Raw genomic sequence first — 22153 nt, forward strand, 5'->3', positions numbered from 1 at the left:
ATTAAGAAACAGGAAGCAGAGAGTAGGAATAAATGGCTAGCTCTCCACTGGAGGAATTAGTTCCCCAAGGATCAGTATTGGAACCAATGCTTTTTAACTTATTAAGGATTTAGAGTTAGGGATGAGCAAAGTTTGTTCATGATGCTGAACTGTGTGTGTTTCCTAGAGGGACCCAAAGAGTACAATATTTAAGAAACCTTTCAATTACAGTGGTACCCCAAGTTACATACGCTTCAGGTTAAGAACAGTTTCAGGTTACAGACTCCGCTAACCCAGAAATAGTGCTTCAGGTTAAGAACTTTGCTTCAGAATGAGAACAGAAATTGTGCTCCGGCGGCACGGCAGCAGCGGGAGGCCCCAATAGCTAAAGTGGTGCTTCAGGTTAAGAACAGTTTCAGGTTAAGAACGGACCTCCGGAACGAATTAAGTACTTAACGCCAGGTACCACTGTAAAGTTAAACAGAGTGTTTCAATCAGCTATATTTGCATCGTATTTTGCGTTTTCAGTTCTAGGTGTTATCTGAGTCTGCATCATTATCTATGCACCAGGTACATGGGGCCGAAGGGGCTTCAGCTCCCCCAATATTTTTGGGCAGGGGGCAGTGCTTCCCCCAATATAGAGGGGGCTGCCACCCCCTGCTGCTACCAGGCACCCTCCTTGCACCCCAGAGCCAGGCGGCGGCTGGGACAGGCACAGAGGGCAATCTCCATGCTTGCTTGTCACAGTGGCAGCCTGGGAGCCCAGGAGCTGGGCTGTGGCAGGGACGAGCAAGCATGGAGATCACCCTCCTCGCGTCCCACCACACCACCTGGCGCATGCCAGTGGCATCACCTGACATGTCACGTGACCACGCCCCCTCAATGTGAAGGACAAGTCTTCGCCCCTGGCCTTATCTTATCCTTGGCTTAATTTCTCTTGCAAGAGAAGTGATGCACCGGTTTCTCTGCCATTTGCTTAGTTATTTATTCCTGAGAACCAGACGTTCTGTCGTAAAACAATTGCACCCCTGTATTTTCTCAAATGGGCTTTCATTCCCCTCACACACACCCACCCAGTGCTGTTTTAGCATTTTATGGCTGCCCGCGCACACACCCCAGAGAGACAAATCAGAATGTTCACTTGTAATATTGTTTGCAGTAAGTTGTAAAGAAGTGCTAGTTTGGACAACAACAACTACAAAACTAAGACATACACACAACCCACTCCAATCTTTGGCCTTTTGGAAGAAGAACTGCAACTTTGATGTTTCCTCCAAGTCATTTCTATCTTCGTTCTTTTGGAAGAATTTTGTCACCCAGTGGAAAGATGATTAGCATAACACTGTAAAAGAAACCACCACCGAGATCTTTTGCTTGATACTACATGCACCTGTTTACTCAAAACTTTACTCTTCGTCAGAAACTAAGGCTGCTATTTGTTCTGGTTCTGCATTTCTCCCCACCCCCATCCTGCCTTGCGTACGGTTCACAAATAACATCTATATTCATTATGCTCTGTACCCAGTGACTGAGCTAGCTAACAGGGAAAGATATGTTCTTCCTGTTTTCTTAGACTCTCCGTTAGTGTTGGCCTGCTTCTTTGCATTCCTGTTTACGCAACAGTACTTCACAGCTTCTGGACCAATAACTTAAAACCAGCAGACATTTCTATGGCTCCTTCGCTTAGACAAACACACAGAAGTGATGAATGTCTTCTTTGTGTGGTTTTGTAGGTTGAGACAACATCAACAGAGATGAGGCGGAATCCAGATTTTAGAGTTTTTCGGGGAACTAAAGGTGGAATGGCAGAATACTTTTGCCCTTGCTGTTCTGTGCCTACTCATCCTGCTAGGGTCTCTGGTAAATGGTTTTCCTTCAAGTGGCTTGGAAGCTGCCTCATCACCTAATACCGAGAGCAAAGTAGACTATAAGCAGCTTCATCCATCACAAGTTTGGAAACCAATAATCGGAGCAAGCACTGTTTTTTATAAGTTGTGCTGGGTGAAAGCTGCTTAAGAAGCCATTTTATCCTCAAGTGAAAATAAACCCTCCAGCTGAACAGCGGGCTGCAAAACGTAAGGGGTGGGGGTTGCAAAAAAAGGGGGGGATTTGGCTGCAGATTTGAGTTCTGCTCCCACCTGCAAAGGCATGCAAAACCTGAGGATCGAGGGGGAAAGCCAAACCCCACTCCCACTTGGGTGTCTTTGTGGAGTGACAAGGCAGCCATCACATCTGCAGCAATCCTGCTCACAGCAGTTGCAGTGGAAGGCAGAGAGAGAATGACTCAGCTCAACGCCATTGAAACCAACTCATGATCTGGTCAATACTAGGCCGGCTCAGCTTTTTTGCTGACTCATTCCAGTGGTTTTTCCTGAATATTTCCAGTGGGCAGAAGGGGCAGGGTTGGTGCCAACAAGGTGATGCTTCTGCTATTACTCCAACATCATGGGGGTTTGGCTAATAATAATAATAATAATTTATTATTTATACCCCACCCACCTGGCTGGGCTTCCCCAGCCACTCTGGGAGGCTTCCAACAAAATATTAAAATGCATCAAACATTAAAAGCTTCCCTAAACAGGGCTGCCTTCAGATGTCTTCTAAAAGTCTGGTAGTTGCTGTTCTCTTTGACATCTGATGGGAGGGCATTCCACAGGGCGGGTGCCACCACCAAGAATGCCCTCTGCCTGGTTCCCTGTAGCTTTGCTTCTCACAGTGAGGGAACTGCCAGAAGGCCCTTGGCGCTGGACCTCAGTGTCTGAGCAGAACAATGGGGTGGAGACGCTCCTTCAGATACACTGGACCAAGGCTATTTAGGGCTTTAAAGGTCAGCACCAACACTTTGAATTGTGCTCGGAAACATACTGGGAGACAATGTAGGTCTTTCAAGACCAGTGTTATATGGTCTTGGTGGCCGCTCTGCCTACCCAGGTTGTCTCTGTTTATTTATTCATTTCTCCTTTCTTCTGTTATTCTTTATGCAAGGCTATCTGCTTTGAAGTATTTATTCTTCCTCAAGTGCCTGGGTCAGTTTACTTGCTAAAATAGGATGGATTTTTTTCCTTTTAAAAGTTTTTTTTTAACATACTTTAATTTTTATTTATTAAATTTGTATACCACCCTTCATTAGTAGATCTCAGGGCAGTTCACAACATAAAAATACAAGATAAAAACACATTTAAAAATGTATAAATCAATACCCCCCTCACTTCCCACAAACACATTTGAATTGGCCCCAGAAACTAACTGGCAGCCAGTGAAGGGGGGCCAGGATTAGTACAATATGCTCAAACCGTCTTGCCCCCGTGAGCAACCTGGCCACTGAATTTTGTACCAGCTGAAGCTTTTGAACTCTCATCAGAGACAGCCCTATGTATAACACATTGCAGTAGTCTAACATAGAGGCTACCAGAACATAGGCAACATAGGGGCACAATAGGGCCACCATCCCAAGCTGATGGAAGGCACTCAGCTCCACTTTAAAACTCTGAAGCTGAGTGCTTACAGTGTTGTTTTTTTAATTGTATAGAGGCTCGGGTATACAACAGTAGCATTTTACTCAACTATTGCTGCTAGATTGGAGAAAATAATATACAGTGATTATATTTTCATAATATGTTATGATTCTGCAACAGTCTGCCGTCCCGTGAAAGCTCAAGCGACAAAACCTGATAATCTTTATTTTTGTTTTTTTTTAAAGTAACTTATTTAACCTTTCCAGACACAATTTGCAAAATTTCTGATGCACTTGGCCTCTGGGGGCAGAGCAAGATTGTTACTCTCCCTTCCATGCTGCTCAAAACATTTGGAGCGCTACAATCTGGTTTGAAGATGAATTAACTGTGACACGTCTGAAGCTCTGGTTGCCACCACACCATTACTTTCTGCACACATCTGCCGAGTCTCTGTTACTGCCTGGCTCCCACATTTATCTTCATCTGTTCCATATTCTACAACTCTGGTCATAATGCCAGAAACCATTTTCCAGCACTGTAAACATTTGTTAGCAGACAGAGGACTGGCAAGGCTACATGGCTACGTCGAAGCAGCTATTTCCAGAATAGGGTGCAGCTTTAAAAAAAACTTTTATTGTATACTCAACCAAGGCATAAATACCAATAATGAAACTGCTTTAAATGGTACCCCCCTAATTTCCACATTCAAGAGTAAAGGATGAATCCAATGCTGCTGTTCTGGTCACTCTCCTGCACAACTCCCCTCTCTTCTCCTGCAGCCTGCCATGCAATCTCAAAATATTCTCCAGAGGTTTGGGGAACCCTCTGGAGAAGATTGGGGGCACAGGGAGAGTAGAAGAGAGGAAAGTCCTTTTATACAAGCAGAACTCTGCTTGCACAGTATTGAGATACAGGTCAAAGCCCAGACGCTCAAAGAGAAAATAGTGAATTTAATCCTATAAAAAACTCAAGACCAATCCCATGAAGGTTTACTCCATGGGTAGGCAAACTAAGGCCCCGGGGGCCAGATCTGGCCCAATCGCCTTCTCAGTCCAGCCCGTGGACGGTCCAGGAATCAGTGTGTTTTTACATGAGTAGAATGTGTACTTTTATTTAAAATGAATCTCTGGGTTATTTGTGGGGCCTGCCTGGTGTTTTTATATTAGTAGAATGTGTCCTTTTATGTAAAATGCATAGGAATTCTTTCATCCCCCCCCCCATATAGTCTGCCCCCCCACAAGGTCTGAGGGACAGTGGACCGGCCTCCTGCTGAAAAAGTTTGCTGACCCCTGGTTTACTCAGATGCAAGTCTCAGTTTGTCAATGGGGCCTTACCCTAAGTAAATCCAATTTTTGTCCACGAGTAATTTATTTAGTAGCATTATTCATGCTGCTTTCCTTATGCCTGAAGAGATCATTATTGTTCCTGGATGCCATTTATATGGTGTTCATTTCAGGAGGAGAATAAGCAGCAACGGGATGTGAATTCTACAGGGGAAATTATTTGAAGCTTGTGCAAATATTCTAGCAACCAAAGACCAAAGGGAGCAAAATACATTATTATTATTTTGCTCACAAAAGCAAATATTTTAAAATAAACAAAATTCATTTTCAGATGATTTCGTCTATCACTATTTGGGTTTTTAATTTTGTTTTGGCAGTTACCCCTTTAGTTATCACAGCGGAGGTGTCTGTCCTGCACTTTAACAAATTGTGACTTGGAGAGTAGAAAAGGCCAAGAACTGTGAATGGGTACTGTTCAATTTAACAGGAAAAAGGTGACTTCCCTTATGGAAAATGTAGAGCCAGTTTGGACATAATAGCCAATAAAAGTGAGGGGAAACATTCCTACTTCAATGAAATGGAATTTGGAGGCAGCTAAAGTTATTTTTCTTCTTTTCGTTTGACTTTTGATTACTAAAAATGTGCTGTATTATAGCACCAGGAAGCCCTAGGCAGGGCAGGAGCTGCACTGCGATCTTGACTTCAAGACGTTGCAAGCCTGATACTAAACAGGATCTTAAGCTGGCTTTTACGTGGGTCCTTTGTTTCTGGTCCTGTTCATACCCCAAACATGCCTTCAACTTCTCATTCCTGCTGAAAACACGGGGAGTGTTTTACAAGCTGCTGTCTAACAATGCTAACCCTCTACTTTCTGTGAACTTGGGCTGACTAGGTTCAGCTCCACACCATGAAGAGGGAAAAGAGTTACTTTCTAAAAAAAATCCAGGCTTGACAGATAATTGCACAGCAACATGCTTAGGGAGAGCACTGCAGTGTGTAAGGGAAAGTGCCGTATTTTTTGCTCCATAAGACGCACCTGTCCATAAGACGCACCTAGTTTTAGAGGAGAACAAGAAAAAAAATATTCTCTCCCTCTCTGCACAGCGCCTCTCCAGCGAAGCGAAGTCAGAACAGCAAGAGGGATCACTGCACAATGAAAACAGCGGTCCCTCTTGCTGTTCTTGTTTCTGGGATAGCTGCGCAGCCTGCATTCGCTCCATAAGACGCACACACATTTCCCCTTACTTTTTTGGAAGGGAAAAGTGCGTCTTATAGAGCGAAAAATATGGCACGCATCTGTTCAGCCCCTGACAGGGCCAGACTATGTTGATGCCAGTGGCGTGGCTAGCTGCTCGGGTGCCTGGTGCGGGGGCGTGTCCTGCAGCTGGGGGGCGGGGTGATCTGCCTGTGAGGGCGGGGCGAGCCTCTCTGACGCTTGGAGCTTTTCCGCCGCCTCCCCCTGAGCTGTAGGGCGACTGAGGGAGAGGCAATAGGCGGACGCAAGTCCCTCACTGCCATTTCAGGCAGCGTGGAACCTGCAGGCGCCTAAGTCACCACGTCACTCCTAAAAAGTTTCATGAGCCCTATTTTATTTTATTAAAAGACATTTTTCACACACACCCCTCGGTGATGACAGCCGGGGCAGCCTGCAGCCCCTTCCTCCGCCACTCGTTGATGCACCTTGAATTACTTTGTGGGAAGATACTGTGAACAGCAGCTTTGTAGTGACCACAATGGGTCAGCTGTCAAAAGGACACACTTCAAAAAGCACCAGTGCACAAAAACAAACTCATTTACTACCACATGTTCACAAGTCACTTACCCAAAGCGTACAATTTAAGCAGGGCAAGCTGACTTGGGGGGGAGGGGATATGTGGCAGATTCCCCACCTCCTCTTGCATTTCCAGAATAAGAATGTCCTCTCCCATAAAAGCTTGTTTATGGAAATGATGAATCATACTTAAGTGTTCTGGAGCAGCAGCACCTACATTTGTATGCATAAGGGAAGCAAATCAAAGAAAGGTCTGTTTCTCTGTGCTGACATCTTTTTTATCGGCCAGTTCCCCGAGCTCCTTCTTTTCTCCCATTTGGGAAGGAAGATTCTGGTCCCGGCACCAAAACTGCCAGGAGCCAGAAGAGGCTACATTAAGCATCTCCACATATCTAATATAATGCATCCTTAGGTGTTCCAGTTCATATGGGGTTCAGTTTTAAGTTATTGTTGGATTCACAGGGCCACCCAGTAGTAAAATCAGTAGTAAAACCATGTGGCTCACGGCATCAACAAGCACTTCACTTTATTACTATAATTTATATAGCAATACACCATTCCATGGGACACGGGTGGCGCTGTGGTCTAAACCACAGAGCCTAGGGCTTGCTGATCAGAAGGTCAGCAGTTCAAATCTCGGTGACGGGGTGAGTTCCCATTGCTCGGTCCCAGCTACTGCCAACCTAGCAGTTCGAAAGCATGTCAAAGTGCAAGTAGATAAATAGGTACTGCTCTGGCAGGAAGATAAATGGCGTTTCCGTGCGCTGCTCTGGTTTCGCCAGAAGCGGCTTAGTAATGCTGGCCACATGAGCCAGAAGCTGTATGCCGGCTCCCTCGGCCAGTAAAGCGAGATGAGCGCTGCTACCCCAGAGTCGTCCGCAACTGGACCTAATGGTCAGGGGTCCCTTTACCTTTACACCATTCTATACCCTTCCAACTCCCTGGCCAAGAGCAGCTTAGATCAGAGGCCCATGGGGGTCATTTAGCCGGCCCACAAGTCACCCCCGAACCAAGCCACGCTAAACCGGCACAGTGCGGCATGGGGACTCACTTCTGTGGTGCCAGAAATTGCATTGCTCAGATGCAGACGATGGACATTGCAAGCACGCACGCAATCCAGCCCATGGAGGGAATCTGCTGGAGTGAACCGGTCCAGGCGAGGTAAACCTTGCCAATCCCTGGCTTAGATGTACGTTTCTCACAGGGCAAAACCCCCTTTCCCCACACCTCTCTTGAAATGAAGGGACTTTAAGGCACAGCTGGTGGTACAGCGCAAAACCCTGCTGGAATGACCTGCCATGGTAAACTATGAAGTTAAACGAAGAACAGAAAAGCATGGTGAATGCTCAGTTGTAGAGAAATCATTTTACTGGATGCTTCGTATGTTTGTATGAGATCAAAATAACAATAGGTGGAATATTGAGGCCTAAAAAACATTTTTTTTGGGTGTGTAAAGCAGGTGTCGGGAACCTTTGACCCTCCAGATGTTGGCTGAACTTTAAGACTCCCAGCAGCCTTGGCAACTCTGACCAATGGCTAAGGAATTATGGGAGTTGTAGTTCAGCAACATCCGGAGCCTCAAAGGCTCCCCACACCTGGCCTTAAACAATTATTTAACTTTTGGTGGTTATGAGTGCACAGACCACATACAGATCTCTGTCTAAGATGGATTTATCTCTAATGCCAACAACTGAAAAAGGAACCCTGATGTGTTTATAGATCTCGGTTGTCTTAAGAGACTACTGCCATACAGAAGATTTGGGGTGGGGCAGCAGGCCTTTTGTTTTGGCTTAAACGGTTGGCCAGCTAAAGCTGCAAAATATAAAATGCATCCATTTCCTCTTGCCTATTTTCCTTCTAACAATAGCCCAAGCGCTTGTGTAATAGAGAGATTGCTATTCAGAAAAGGAGAACTGGCCTTGCTGTCCCTTCCTCCCCATGCACTCATTATTTTCGGCCCTGCTTCCAAGCAAACGCGCGGTGAACAAAGCTCTTGGTGGATTATAAAGCCATAAGTGTGTGCGGCTGTTCTACATTGTTTTATTCAATGCCTGGTGCGCTTCTGACAGCCTCACTCGCTCGCTGCCACACATGAAGGAGCTGTCTGTGTTTCTGATTCCTCCAAATGGGGCCAGAGCCTGAAGCAGCTATGTGCAATCGCTCAGGTGCCTTGCTCCACTTCCTGATACTTCTCTGTCAGCAAAAGTATTTACCACTGATTTCGCTGTTCCACTTAGCCCTCAGTGTTTTTGCCAACAAATCCTTTCTTTGTGCTCTCTTTTAACGGTGTGCTCAGAATTGTAATTCAGAGATCACAGACCCCACTTTCAAATCTCAGTTTAGCTATACAGTGGTACCTCGGGTTATAGACGCTTCAGGTTACAGACTCCGCCAACCCAGAAATAGTACCTCAGGTTAAGAACTTTGCTTCAGGATGAGAACAGAACCATGTGGCGGGCGGCGGCAGTGGGAGGCCCCATTAGCTAAAGTGGTGCTTCAGGTTAAGAACAGTTTCAGGTTAAGAACGGACCTCTGGAACGAATTAAGTCCGTAACCTGAGGTACCACTGTAGCTCCGTACTCTCCATATGATTGCAAACTGTCCAGGTGTCCCAGTTTTCCAGGGACAGTCCCAGATTTGCAGAAACTGTCCTCGGTTTCTGATTAGATTTGGGACTGTCCCGCTTTTTCGCAGGACGTTCCTATTTCAATGAGAGGATTGTCCTGGCATCCACAAGGCCTGCCCCCACTCCAAAATTAGGCTTTAAAGAAGCATTATGTTGTAGACAATAAGGGCGTTTTTTGTGCTGAATTACATGCTACATGAAAATGTTTGCATTTAAATCCTGACAGCTGCTTTTGGAGCAGAGAGGAAGGCAACTTTCCCCCACTTAACTCTTCTTTCATTACAACTGCATCAAGCACTGCCCCCGTCCAACAACAAAGCAGGATTCTGGATGCATGCTTAACCTCACACAAAAAAGTAGGGTTTTATTTGTGCAAGTTTGTGTGCAATGCCTTGCTTTTGAGAAACTCTATACTGTGAATATAGCAAGTGCTGGATAGCAGTCAACATGACCACGCTGCAAAGCACATTGCCTGCTGATATCTGCTATAAAAAGAGGTGAAAGAGTGGGTCAGGCTGTATTCTCGCACTTCCCGCCTCCCCCTGCCACTGAGACTCATTTGCAAACAAGAGAGACATCCAAAATGCTCTAGAACAGGAATGGGAAACCTGTGTGGCCCTCCATCCCTGTCCGTTATTTATGTAGGCTGGAGCTGATGGAATTTGGAGTGCAGCAACAGAGGCTTCAGCCGAGCTATCTCTTAAGCACCTTAGTCCCTTGTGTCTCAGCTTGAAAGATTGTTTGCCTGCATGTTTGCATGTCCACATCACTGACTGGGCAAAAGTTCAGAAAGATCAGAAACCATGAAGCCCTCCAAACAGATGCTGACTTGTGGTCTGCACAGACCGCAACAAGGCAGGGCTAATAGACACGACCATTTTTGCATAAACAGGTGCCCATAATTTAATTTCACACTGTCTGTTTTGATGCCCGAAGTTCTTCAATCAAATTTTATGCATGCCAACGCCAACTTACGCTGGTTTAACCACCAACATTTCCCCTTAAAAATAGCATCGATTTGATGCCTCCCGGAAAATCCATCATAGGACCCTCAACACTCTGCAGCTCCCAAGGAAAACTGAAGGGGAAAAAATTTCGAAGAGCCAAGCTGGTTTATAAACACCAATTCTCAAATAACTGTTTGGAGGCCAGAATATTTGCCCTCTCCCAGTCTCTAAGGCAAAACACTTGCAGAACCACATCTGGTAAACATTATCAGAGAATGGCTGGAGAACCTTGATCTCAGAAGGACCTTCTTGACTTGCCTATTAATGCCAGGTCACCCTTCTACTCATTAGAAAATGAACAAGAACAGTTATAAGTCTGAATATTTCAAGTAGCTCCATTGAGAGATCATTACACAATCAAGATAGCGCTCATCAAAGGGGAAAAATAATAATATGTGTTTAATGCAGGCATGAAGGGAGGACAATAAGTCTAATTAAATGTTGAATTCAATGGTTAAGCACCTCAAAAAGAGATCTTTCCCACCCTAAGAACACCGTGATCTTAATAAATTGAGAGTTCAACCCCTCAGTTTATTTAATGCTAAGCATTTGCTCCATCCATACTAAACCACCACCATCACAAACACAACAACACTGTATGTTAATCTCCTGGTTAAAAATGGCAAACGAAAGCTAGTATTAGGCCACAAGGAATAATTTATTGCCTGTATAATTTGTCCTTGCTTTAGTACAATATTTCATTAAAGACCTATTTATTCAGAAGCGGCTCGGCATAAACCAAGTCGTTTTCAATTGCTCATGTAAAAGCTGGCCTAACTTCAGGAAAAAAATAAAATCTTTTGACCTTTGTAAACACATCTGAGCCTCCCTTCCCCTCGCCCCTCCTTCTCTTCCTTTTGGCAACGATTTTCCAGTGCAGCTAAATAAGAATATTTGAACAGTCATTCTTTGTAAGGTGCCATCTAAGCTTTTAGCGTTTCTAACAGTTATCGTAGCTCTATTCATCACACTGGAAATAGTGTGCAGATTTTTTTTTTTAAAGGCTGTGAAATAATTTACAGGGATTAATCAAATCACTGCAAAAAAAGGGGGGGGGAAAGCTTGATTAATCCCAGCAGGGGAGGTGTACCTTCATGTATGAACCTGCCTCGAAGGAGGGGGGGTTTTCCAGTAGCAGCCAGCAGATCATTTGAGTTTGCTCGAGTTTGATCTGCACTTTATCTGAATTTGAATGTTTCCGATACTTATGGAGCATACAGCTGGTGAACATAGGCTTGACTTCTGAGGTTCTGTAATGATTTACAGCATCTGATCAAAAGCCTGGACTTAGTCCAAGAATGACTGATGATGGTTCAACATTAGGTTTCTATTTCTGAAATCAAGGATGTGAATGGACAGTAATAAATGGCTCTGTTGCAATAGGAACTTGACATTTTTCAGGGCAGGATAGAGTTCTATGGTTATCACACTTCTTGCTCTTAAAGAAAAAACCCTCTCTAAATGTTAGAGAAGTACAGAATAATAATAATGAGAAAGATGGGAGTGGTTATTTTTTTTTAAACGGGATCACTGGAAATTTGATTCAGTTTGCAATTTAAAGGCAAACTTACAGAATTTGCACTTCCAATACAATATGCAAACCAAAACACAGCTATCCTTCAAAATCCACACTTCCCCAAATTTTGTAGCACAGATCTCCAGCTAAGAAATGTGCAAGAACTTGCATATACTAGGGTAAAAAGTACATATAAATGCATTTATTAGTGAAAATAAATATCCCAAAACACATTGTATTAGGCAAAATTGCTTTGTAAAACTGATGATTAGGAAAAGTTGCATTCAACATGTATATAGTAGGAGATAATATGTTTACTTATATGCTTAATTTGAAGTTTTTGATCATTTCAAAAGAAAAAAGTAGGAGTGCAGTTGTCCTGGTCTTCAGTGAAAAATGCTCTATCACAAAGCAGGCAGTATCTCATGAATTTCAGCATCTCAAGGGCAGCAGAAGACCAATTTGCGTTTGATCTTGATGGTAGTACTTGAGCAAATACTACCCTTTGTGAGACAATAACCAGACTGGCCTTCTTAGCACTCCCTATTTCATACCCTTTCTTTAAAAATTGTATTATAAGACAGAGGTCTCAATACACCAGCACGTATGGGCAAAAAAAAATAGTAGCTCAATTCATTCAGGCAATTGAGTTATGCTGGGGGAAATTCCAGGTCAAAAGTTGCATCAGCTGCTGAACATTTGATACTGATACAAATGAATTTAAATATTTCCCCTGCTTAATCTATTTCTCGTGTAAGTATTTGATTTTGGGTGCTGTGAACTTCCAGCACTTCACATAGCTTCTACCAACACAATTAAAAATACAAACACAATAAAATACACAAAGCCCTTATAATACAGTACTGTTAAGTGTTCCCAGTCATAGAGTTGCGAGTACCATTGTCAGGTTGCTGAACAACAACATGCAGAGCTCAGTGAGGTGGGAGGCCAAGCAACCAGAAGAGTCTCGGAGATGTACTTGCCTGGAGGCAGAGGCAGAATCTGAAGTCAGGTCCAGTCCTAGGGCCGAGCGAAAGGCAATCCCAGACAGTCCAGGGGTCAGGGAATCAAATGACCATGGGATCAGGGCTCAGGACTAGCAGGAAACAGCAAGCTAGGGCCTGGAACTTACAACTGTAATTACCAGCACCTGACTGCTGCTGGAAGCTCTGCTTGAGAAGGCTGAAGCCAGCTGGTTTTCATCAGTGTCTTCTGTGTCCTTGAAGGCTGATCAGCCACAGGTGGAGTCACTCCACCTTCTCCCCCATTCAGGCTGCTGTTCAGCAGGATACACTGAACCCACTGACACCTAGCACACACCTTGGGTGAATGAATGAACTTTATTTGTGTCAGCCATCGGCCATAGCAACAAATGAACATTGCAATATACACAGAACAGATATAAAAGTCAATTATATAAAACACAGTTTAAGGACCTGAATCGGCAATCAAATAGTGGACCTCTTGATCTGCCACGAGAAAAGATACTGTGGCAGAGGGCATGCACCACTGATTCGGTACTGCCATCTCCACAGGGACATAAGTGTTTTTCGTGTGGATCTGTTGGAATCGTCCCTCAAGTACAGCCGAGGGCAATACATTCAGTCTTGCGAGGGTAAAAGCGCGTCTATATTTTGGAATTGCTAGGTTATGCAGATAGGGTGCCAGAGAATCGAAATTGGAAGGTGGAAAATAGTCATACCATGGACAAAATTTCCTTATTGTGGCCAACTTGTTCTGATGCTTGATATCATTTAGGCACTGGCCTTGGGTTTGGTTCTCCTGAAATGAAGGTCTTTGGAGGCCAAGGACCATAATGTAAGAATCACACACACACACACACTTATACAGGCTGGGCATAAGATGGAAGGCTCACAGAATTAACTCACCATTAGAAGCTGTTCCCTCATTCTAGATGGAGCTTTGGATTTTGCACAGAGAGCAAAGCAAGCTACAGGGTCATTTCCATCCCACTTCCAAGAACCTTCAGTCCCTTTTGTTTTGTTTCACCCACAGACACCTTGATAATATCTCCTTTACTCAGGGGAGGTGGACGCAGGTGGCGCTGTGGGTTAAAGCCTCAGCGACTAGGACTTGCCGATCGAAAGGTCGGCGGTTCGAATCCCTGCGGTGGGGTGCGCTCCCGCTGCTCGGTCCCAGCGCCTGCCAACCTAGCAGTTCGAAAGCACCTCCGGGTGCAAGTAGATAAATAGGGACCGCTTACCAGCGGGAAGGTAAACGGCGTTTCCGTGTGCTGCTCTGGCTCGCCAGAGCAGCGATGTCACGCTGGCCACGTGACCCGGAAGTGTCTCCAGACAGCGCTGGCCCCTGGCCTCTTGAGTGAGATGGGCGCACAACCCCAGAGTCTGTCAAGACTGGCCCGCACGGGCAGGGGTACCTTTACCTTTACCTTTACTCAGGGGAGAGAGTAAGAAAGACACACTCCTTTCCAGAAGAATCATTAGCTCCTATGGCAACAAATCACCTGTAATGGGCCATCTTTTTAGTGAGGCAGAGGTCAACTCTCCCAGCAAAAAGGAACATACCAAGCTAATTACTTAACAAAAGAAGCCAGCCTGCCCATCTTTTTTCTTTTTTTAAGAGGCAATCCTCCTTTTATACATACTCTGAACGCAAACAGCTATAAATGTACAAGGCTGGAAGGGACCCTAAAACTCAATTTAAGTCTCATTAGAACAGATTCCCTTAGCTCTGTGGGTAAAACCTCAGTGCCTAGGACTTGCCGATCGCATGGTCGGCGGTTCGAATCCCCGCGACGGGGTGAGCTCCCGTCTTTCGGTCCCAGCTCCTGCCCACCTAACAGTTCGAAAGCACCCCTAAGTGCAAGTAGATAAATAGGTACCGCTTTATAGCGGGAAGGTAAACGGCGTTTCTGTGTGCTGCGCTGGTGCTGGCTTGCCAGAGCAGCTTCGTCACGCTGGCCACGTGACCCAGAAGTGTCTCCGGACAGCGCTGGCCCCCGGCCTCTTAAGTGAGATGGGCGCGCAACCCCAGAGTCGGTCACGACTGGCCCGTACGGACAGGGGTACCTTTACCTTTAAGGTGCTACTGGACAATTTTTTTATTTTTATATATATTTCGTGTGCGGTGCTAGTTGCCCTGTTCTTTGGATAGGTACTGGGTAAGTATCATGGATGAGGGACCTGTGGCCCTGCAGATGTTGCTGTACTACAGTTCCTATCAGCTCTGATAAGTAGTTATGGGAGTTGGAGTCCAACAAGGGCCACACATTCCCCATCCCTGGTACATGAGGAGCACGACTGGTGCAGGATTTACCGCATTATCTCACCCACTAATTATACTCTTTCTACTAATGAATGTAAAGGGAACAAACTGTTACTACCTCTTCTTAATCAGAAAATCAAAGCACTGTGGGACGGTAGAGCTTATCCGTCTTTGCTTTGTTTATACCAACTTCTTACAAATTAGTGAAAGGTCGTGCCCGTTTTAACAAAGCTGGCAAACTTAGCATCCCAAGACGGCAGTCCCCCCCCTTATCATTGCGTTTTACTGATCTATCTTACTGATGACTGTGTTCTGTTTATTACAAAGTTGTCACTTGTTCCTCTTGCATGGGTATCGCTCTCCCTACAGCAAACTGAATACGGTGGATGCTTGGGTTGCAAACGTGATCCATGCGGGAAGCACGTTCGCAACCCGCAGTGTCCGCAACGCGCAGTGCCACATCGGCACACGCGCAGGTCACATTCCGACGCTTCTGCGCACGCGTGGTTGCGATTTAGCGCTTCTGCGCATGCACAAGTGCCAAAACCCAGAAGTAACCCGTTACGGTACTTCCAGGTTCGGCGCAGTGCGCAGCCCAAAACCTCACAGCTCGAAGCATCTGTAACCCAAGGTATGACTGTATATTCAATCTCATGTAATAGATATTACAAGCAGTGCTATTTTTCTAGAAAAAGAACGCCATGAACGCCTCCTTTGTTCTCTTAGAATGGCAATGGTGCCCACCTGAGAGGTGCTGGAACTGAGTTCCGGCAAGTTCCGGCTGAAAAAAGCCCTGATTACAAGACTCAGAAATCTTTACAGAATTAAAGACATTTAATTCTGTCTAAACACACACACACACACACACACACACAGCCCTATTCCCCTCTGACTATTCAAGGGCACATGTGTTAGATATACAACAATGATGATCTATTGAAAGAATGCCATCCATAAAGCCCCCGCAGTTAAGTCAGTGGAGGGGAGGGCGAAGCCAATGTTGACTAAAGAGGCATCTGCTTTTCTCTCTGCATAGAACTTGCTGCTAAATCTCCCGGGGATCCGAGTTGAATGACATCCAAGGACAGAAACGATCACTGTCAGAGTTAATGGCTATGCATCTGCAATTTAAAAAAAAAGGGGGGGGGACAAGCTTCTGCAGTGCACAGCCCTGGAAGGTTACAAAAAAAAGAGGTCTGTTGTTTAAAAGTATTTATTTGTGCCTTAACGACGCCCTCCGTGCCTAATCCAATTAGTAAAAGAAGACGAGGCTGTATCATTAAAGATGATCTCATTAAAAAAAGGACGCTAGTAGGAAGCTTACTTGCATATAAGGCGGCTGTAAATCTAAGCTCCAGTATAGCCTGACTTGCAATGGTGTTTGCTCAGCACATTTTAGTAAGCTCTGATGGAAAGCCAGCGTTCCCAAGGTCCAAATTAATAAAGCAGATGAAGTCATGCATTCCGGATGCTGCATGAAAAAGAGGGGAGGGAGAGGCGGAGAGGCGAAAGAGAGAGAAGATTCAGTGTCCTAATAAAATTATACAATTTTCCATCAAAAACTCAATACATGAAAACAGCCTAACAAAATATTTATGGGCTACCTTGGAATATCGTCCGGACTAAGCTATAGCAGAGGGTGCTAGGAAAGATCCACAGTCTTCAGAGGATTTCAGATTTAAAAGCTTTCCAGACAAAAGCAATACTGTAGAGGATTTCAATTTTTTTAGTGCTTTACTAGCAATAGCTCTGATCCAGAGCTGGAGGTGTGATGCATGAGGGAGGGACAGCCTTATTGCTTGTGCAGGTGGATATACAAGATTTGTGCTTCGGGGCAGAGCTTAAGAACACATTTTAAAGAGGTGTGACGAGAGGTCAATGGCACAATTTACGAAGTCCTAAGTTTCTTGAGTGTTCAAAGCCCTTAACACACATTTATGCAACAACGGCCGTCTAAAATAGGCCAATCTTCCTATTTCAGACAGGGGGTAAAGCCAGGAGAATAGTGCCTTGCTTAAAAGCCACCTAGCAAGTTTGTGACTGGCGTTAAGATTTGACGTAGGCGTGTCTTGGGTCATGCATGTAGCAATGACACTATTCCAGCTTCCAAGCATCTGCACAGCCGGACGATTACACGCTTCAGTAATACAACCTTGCAGAGTCCTGAAAAGGTAAAAATATATACATTAAAACATCTCTGAAATTATGACACAGACGAGAGCTGAGGGAAGTTGAGACTCACCAGTGTCTCAAGAGGCACTAGCCAATATACGCCCATGACAACTGCACAGCCACATTCCATATAAACACTCCCTGCCGTGATGGATGTCCTCATAACTGATGGAAGAACCCTTGTTTCCAAGCAACAGAACACCACTTTTAAGTGCTTGAGGGGAGGGAAGAGAAGCAAATTCACTTAAAAAACAAGAATCCTAGAGGTACTTTAGCGAAAGACCACCCACATTTATTGCACACCAACATTTTATCTGGGAGGCCTTAGTTATGGAATGTCTGAGCTAAGGCTGCTGCAACCTATAAACTATTAGCTGCCTTGAATGTCAACATTACTGACAGAAAGGCAGGATATGTATTTTGGTTTTTTTATGATCAACCAGTGGTCTGAAAGGAGAAACTATGACGCGTAAGAGATTGGTGCCTCCACCACGCCCTATAATAAGAAAAAGACTTACCTGTGGAGAGGTTAGAAGCACTGGCTTCTTCTATTAGCTCTTTTTTCTCTAGCATTCCACAAGCCTTTTATAGATCTTCTTGCTAGCACAGTGCGCCGAATAACTCATCAAATAAAGTAGAATCCAAATGCACTTCTAACTCAAATGTGTATGGCCCAGCAATAATGTTGTTGTTGTTGATGACGAAGACGATGACAATGTTGTAGTAGTAGTAGTAAACTAAATTTGTATACTGCCTTTCATTTGAAGATCCCAGGGCAGTTCGCAAGAGACCATCCAATACTTTTTAAAAATGATGTAGTTTGCTAAATTTGCAGTTGGAACGTGTTAAAAGAATTGCAAGGAGTTTATGAATTAATATTACAATTGAATTGTTATTGCAGTATGAAGTGTTTTTGACAACTACTGTGGCTTAGCGTTGAATAGTATCCCAAATTTTATAAAATGCAAGTCAAACATCTCAGACTTTAAACGACACAGTGGACTTTTAAATGAAGGAATCCTGCTTTTTTTAATACACATATATTATAGGTTATATAATCCCAGATATTCTCTGGCAGGGTTTGGGACTCCCTCTGCCTGCCCTCTTTTCAGGTATGCAAAGTATGCAATCTTTTTAATTGAACAATCATCTCTTGACAAGTGGACAAACTTAAGTAATTCACAGAGCTGCAGCCTTCCATTCTATCTTGAAAAGAGCAGAGTGGGGGGAAATCAGGTGGTTTGCACATATCATACAACTGTGGCTTTGGGTCATAATCAAGAGACAGCAACACTTGATCAATGTGTACAATGAATTCCACCTCTTCCCCCATGAAGAGTTAGATCCTCCTCTGTACACGTTCCAAGCTTGTCAATATCCTTTGTAAACTGTGGCATCCAGAACTGCACACAGTACTTCACGTGGTGGCCTGACCATGGTGAATAGAGTGGTTCTATTACTTCCCTTGATCTGGGCGCTAGGCTTCTGTTGATGCACACCTTCAAGTTGTGCATTAAAAAAACAGAAAGAAAATCAGTTGAGATTCTGCCAACTCACAAAAGGCTGTAAATATTTTCATAATGAGATAAAACAATATATTTGGACGAAACTTTCTAAGTCACAGGCGCAAAGGGATGGATCAATTGTGGAATTCCTTGTTTCCTTAGCCATTTTCTTTTTAATTTATAGAACTCTCTGAGCAATGCATTTAAATGAAAATGAATAATCGCCTGCTTAACAGAAGTCATTAATCCCCTTTAAGTGCATTCCTGCATGAATCTATTACCATGCATTTCACAAGCTTCAGAGCTAAAATAAATGTTTGATGTAATGTGTGCTACCTACTCTGTTTTAATTAAACAACCTCCTCAGCCTTAGCTGGTGAAATATGCCATTAGTCAGTAGCACATTCATCTTCAAGGAGAAAGCTTTTGAGGGCTGCTTGATAGATACACTTCTGAAACAGTGGGAACTATCAGTTAAGACTTCCCAAGCTCTAATGTCCTTAATGTAATGTGAACTGGTTTCCCTCCCAACTCACCTTCGTTCTGGGCACAATTAACCAACATGCCATGTTCCCCTTCTCCAAAAGGCAGAAACAAATGATCACTGGAGGCATTTATAAGCTTGTCTTGGGTCTATGACTATGAGGCATATTCCATAACTATTCCATTTATTTCTGAAAGTCTGTGGTTTCTCAACCAAATTGCCTTTGAAAGACGCAAACTCTTCCTCAGCCCTCAAAAGGTCCATCTCCTTTGCACCGTGGTTGGCGTCCGTCTGTCTTGGGAAACAAAAAAGACCATTGGCTAATCCTTTTTCAAACCAACTGTGGACTGAGTGGGACTTGTGGCCTGCAAGATTTTGCTGCAGGTTCCACCTACAACACCGTTTAAAAACAGTGAGCTGACAAGAAAATGAAGAAGTGTGCATGCACATGAAAGCTCATACCAATAACTAACTTAGTTGGTCTTTAAGGTGCTACTGGAAGGAATTTTTTTATTTTGTTTCGACTATGGCAGACCAACACGGCTACCTACCTGTGACAAGAAAATGATTAGCTAAGTCCTGAGCGGCCTAAAACAAACACCTGTGAGTTAGCAAACACAAATTTTCAGGTGCGCATTTCTCCAGACAAACATCCCAAGAAATTCAAAGTATACTTTAGCAAGTTCACAATATGGCATTGCCTTCTGGTCAGAGAGGAGCTACAGCTGTTGACTGCAAGTTCCTAGATTTGTAAAGGGAACAAGGGAAGACTTCCTGCCATAGGCTGGAATTAGTTCCAGCTGCTCCCTCATCTCAAAGGATTTTGATGAGAAGTGCAGCATGGTAGGAGACCAGGGAACGATGATGACGGCAATGGCAGGAAATGCTTCCTGAATAATCCAGGCTCTCTATAGCCAGTTTGGAATTTCTGTCCCAGCACAAGACATGAGTGTAGCTTTATTTATTTCTTTTGTAAACTATTTTTAGGGGATTTTGGAGCCATGAAGCAGGATGTTATTTTACACACACACACACACACACACACACACACACACACGATAATTTCTTCAAGTAAATTCTGGATTCTGTATTGATTTCAAGATTCTGTGTTGACGAGTTTATGAAAACGGACACATATCAAGAAGATACTTGCCCTGTTCATCTTGGGCACGCTCAATAAAGTCATGGCATCCTCACTCTAAGTTTGCAACAGTAGAAAAATGTGTATTCCAAGTGATCAAATTTATGCATTTTGAGGAAATAAGTTTGTTTCAGGATTTCTTGTACACTAAAACAAGTTGGGTCAGCACTCCTCAGTATTCAGTTTGTTTCTGGTGGTTCCCCAATACAGTGGTACCTCAGGTTACATACGCTTCAGGTTACATACGCTTCAGGTTACAGACTCCGCTAACCCAGAAATATTACCTCGGGTTAAGAACTTTGCTTCAGGATGAGAACAGAAATTGTGCTCTGGCGGTGTGGCGGCAGCAGGAGGCCCCATTAGCTAAAGTGGTGCTTCAGGTTAAGAACAGTTTCAGGTCAAGTACGGACCTCCGGAACGAATTAAGTACTTAACCTGAGGTACCACTGTATCTGTCACTGCTTCTGGAAGGTATGTAGACATTTCTGTAAGCCTTACAATGTTACTCCTCGCGTTCAGACATTTAATCAAGTTGCATACAGCAATTACTCATATGGTAGTAATTTTCAAGTATATAAAGGGCTGCCACATGGAAAATGGAACAAGCTTTTCTCCTGCTCTGGAGGATAGGACCTGAATCAATGGCTTCAAGTTACAGGAAAGGAGATTCTGACTGAACACCAGGAAGAACTTTCTGATGGTAAGAGCTGTAAGACAGTGGAATGGTCTCCCCTCAGAAGGTGGCGGACTCTCCTTCCTTGGAGGCTTTTCAGCAGAGGTTGGATGGCCATCTGTCATGGATGTTTTAGTTGAGATTCTTGCATTGCAGGGGATTGAACTAGATGACCCTCAGGGTCCCTTCCAATTACAAGATCCTATGATTCTATACAGTGGTACCTCGGGTTACATACGCTTCAGGTTACAGACTCCGCTAACCCAGAAATAGTACCTCGGGTTAAGAACTTTACCTCAGGATGAGAACAGAAATCGCGTGGCGGCAGCGGGAGGCCCCCATTAGCTAAAGTGGTACCTCAGGTTAAGAACAATTTTGGGTTAAGAACAGACCTCCAGAACGAATTAAGTTCTTAACCCAAGGTACCACTGTATTGTGCAACAGTGCTATCAGTGCAATAACTGCTATAAATTATATACATGCCATTACACAGCAACATTGCTGCTTTTGTGTCAGTTTGCAATGCAATACAATGCCCATTTTCCTTGTCAAATTCACTTTGCACTCATTAAGTAAAACCAAGAGGGTTAGATCTTTTTGGAAATTGGTAGATCATCACATCTGAGGAATGCAAAGAGGTCGCTTCACCTTAATTCACAGAAGAAGAAAAACATTTCATTTCTCATTTTCACAAGTAATGTAAGGAAGCAAATTTGTCCAGTAAATTGATTTTTTGATACAAACTACTGTGGGAGGGAACTTGAGAAACACTTAACATTCAGAGCAGCTTCCTTTTGGTGCTGTTTTGTCAAACTGAGTGCTCAGAATTCCTGAAAACCCCAACACCGCTAATTTGAAGTTACGCTCCTAACACCTGCGATTCCAAAACTCACTGTTTATCCTTCTCAGAGCAAAATTTTAGTTACCTCAGGATTCTTAAGACAAAAATAAATGGCTCAAGTTATGTTGGTGGCCTAGGCAGAGGAAGGGAGTTCTGTGGTATTCGCATCGACACAGCGAGTAGCACTGCTAAGGGAGGCATTTCAGATTGTGGTAAGGGAAACTCATCAAGATAACCAGGAAGCTGTAGTGCTGTTACATTTCATATACTGATCGGAAACCTTCTGAAACACGGACTTACAAACCATGAGTTTGATTTTCTTCTGCTTCTTTCAGCTGTCACTGTTCGTGTGAGATGAAGAAGGCCATTTTGTAAAAGGACTGCAGCCTCTGTGCCACTCTACAGTAGTATCCTACTACACAACTTTAAAGACTGAAATGCATCTACTAGACAC

At 44.0% G+C, this 22153-nt stretch overlaps 1 protein-coding gene across 3 annotated transcripts in view; it reads right to left on the bottom strand.

The window, feature by feature from the left end:
* Positions 1 to 17233, bottom strand: part of ECRG4 (ECRG4 augurin precursor) — a 34874-nt gene extending 17641 nt beyond the window's left edge. Inside the window, exons 1-2 of one of the 3 annotated variants that reach the window (XM_083735670.1) lie at positions 17126 to 17233; positions 16208 to 16354 (exon numbers count right to left, since the gene is read on the bottom strand). In XM_083735670.1, the coding sequence (XP_083591796.1) occupies positions 16208 to 16354; positions 17126 to 17218 (240 nt within the window). In that variant the 5' untranslated portion in view covers positions 17219 to 17233. Of the gene's footprint in view, positions 1 to 1204; positions 1277 to 13526; positions 13563 to 16207; positions 16355 to 17125 lie in introns of those variants that run through there. The other 2 variants (XM_083735673.1, XM_083735672.1) reach the window with 2 other exon arrangements.
* Between the last annotated feature and the right edge of the window lie 4920 nt (positions 17234 to 22153).

This window comes from Podarcis gaigeae (assembly GCF_964106915.1).
Source record: "Podarcis gaigeae genome assembly, chromosome: 4".
Lineage (NCBI taxonomy): Eukaryota > Metazoa > Chordata > Lepidosauria > Squamata > Lacertidae > Podarcis > Podarcis gaigeae.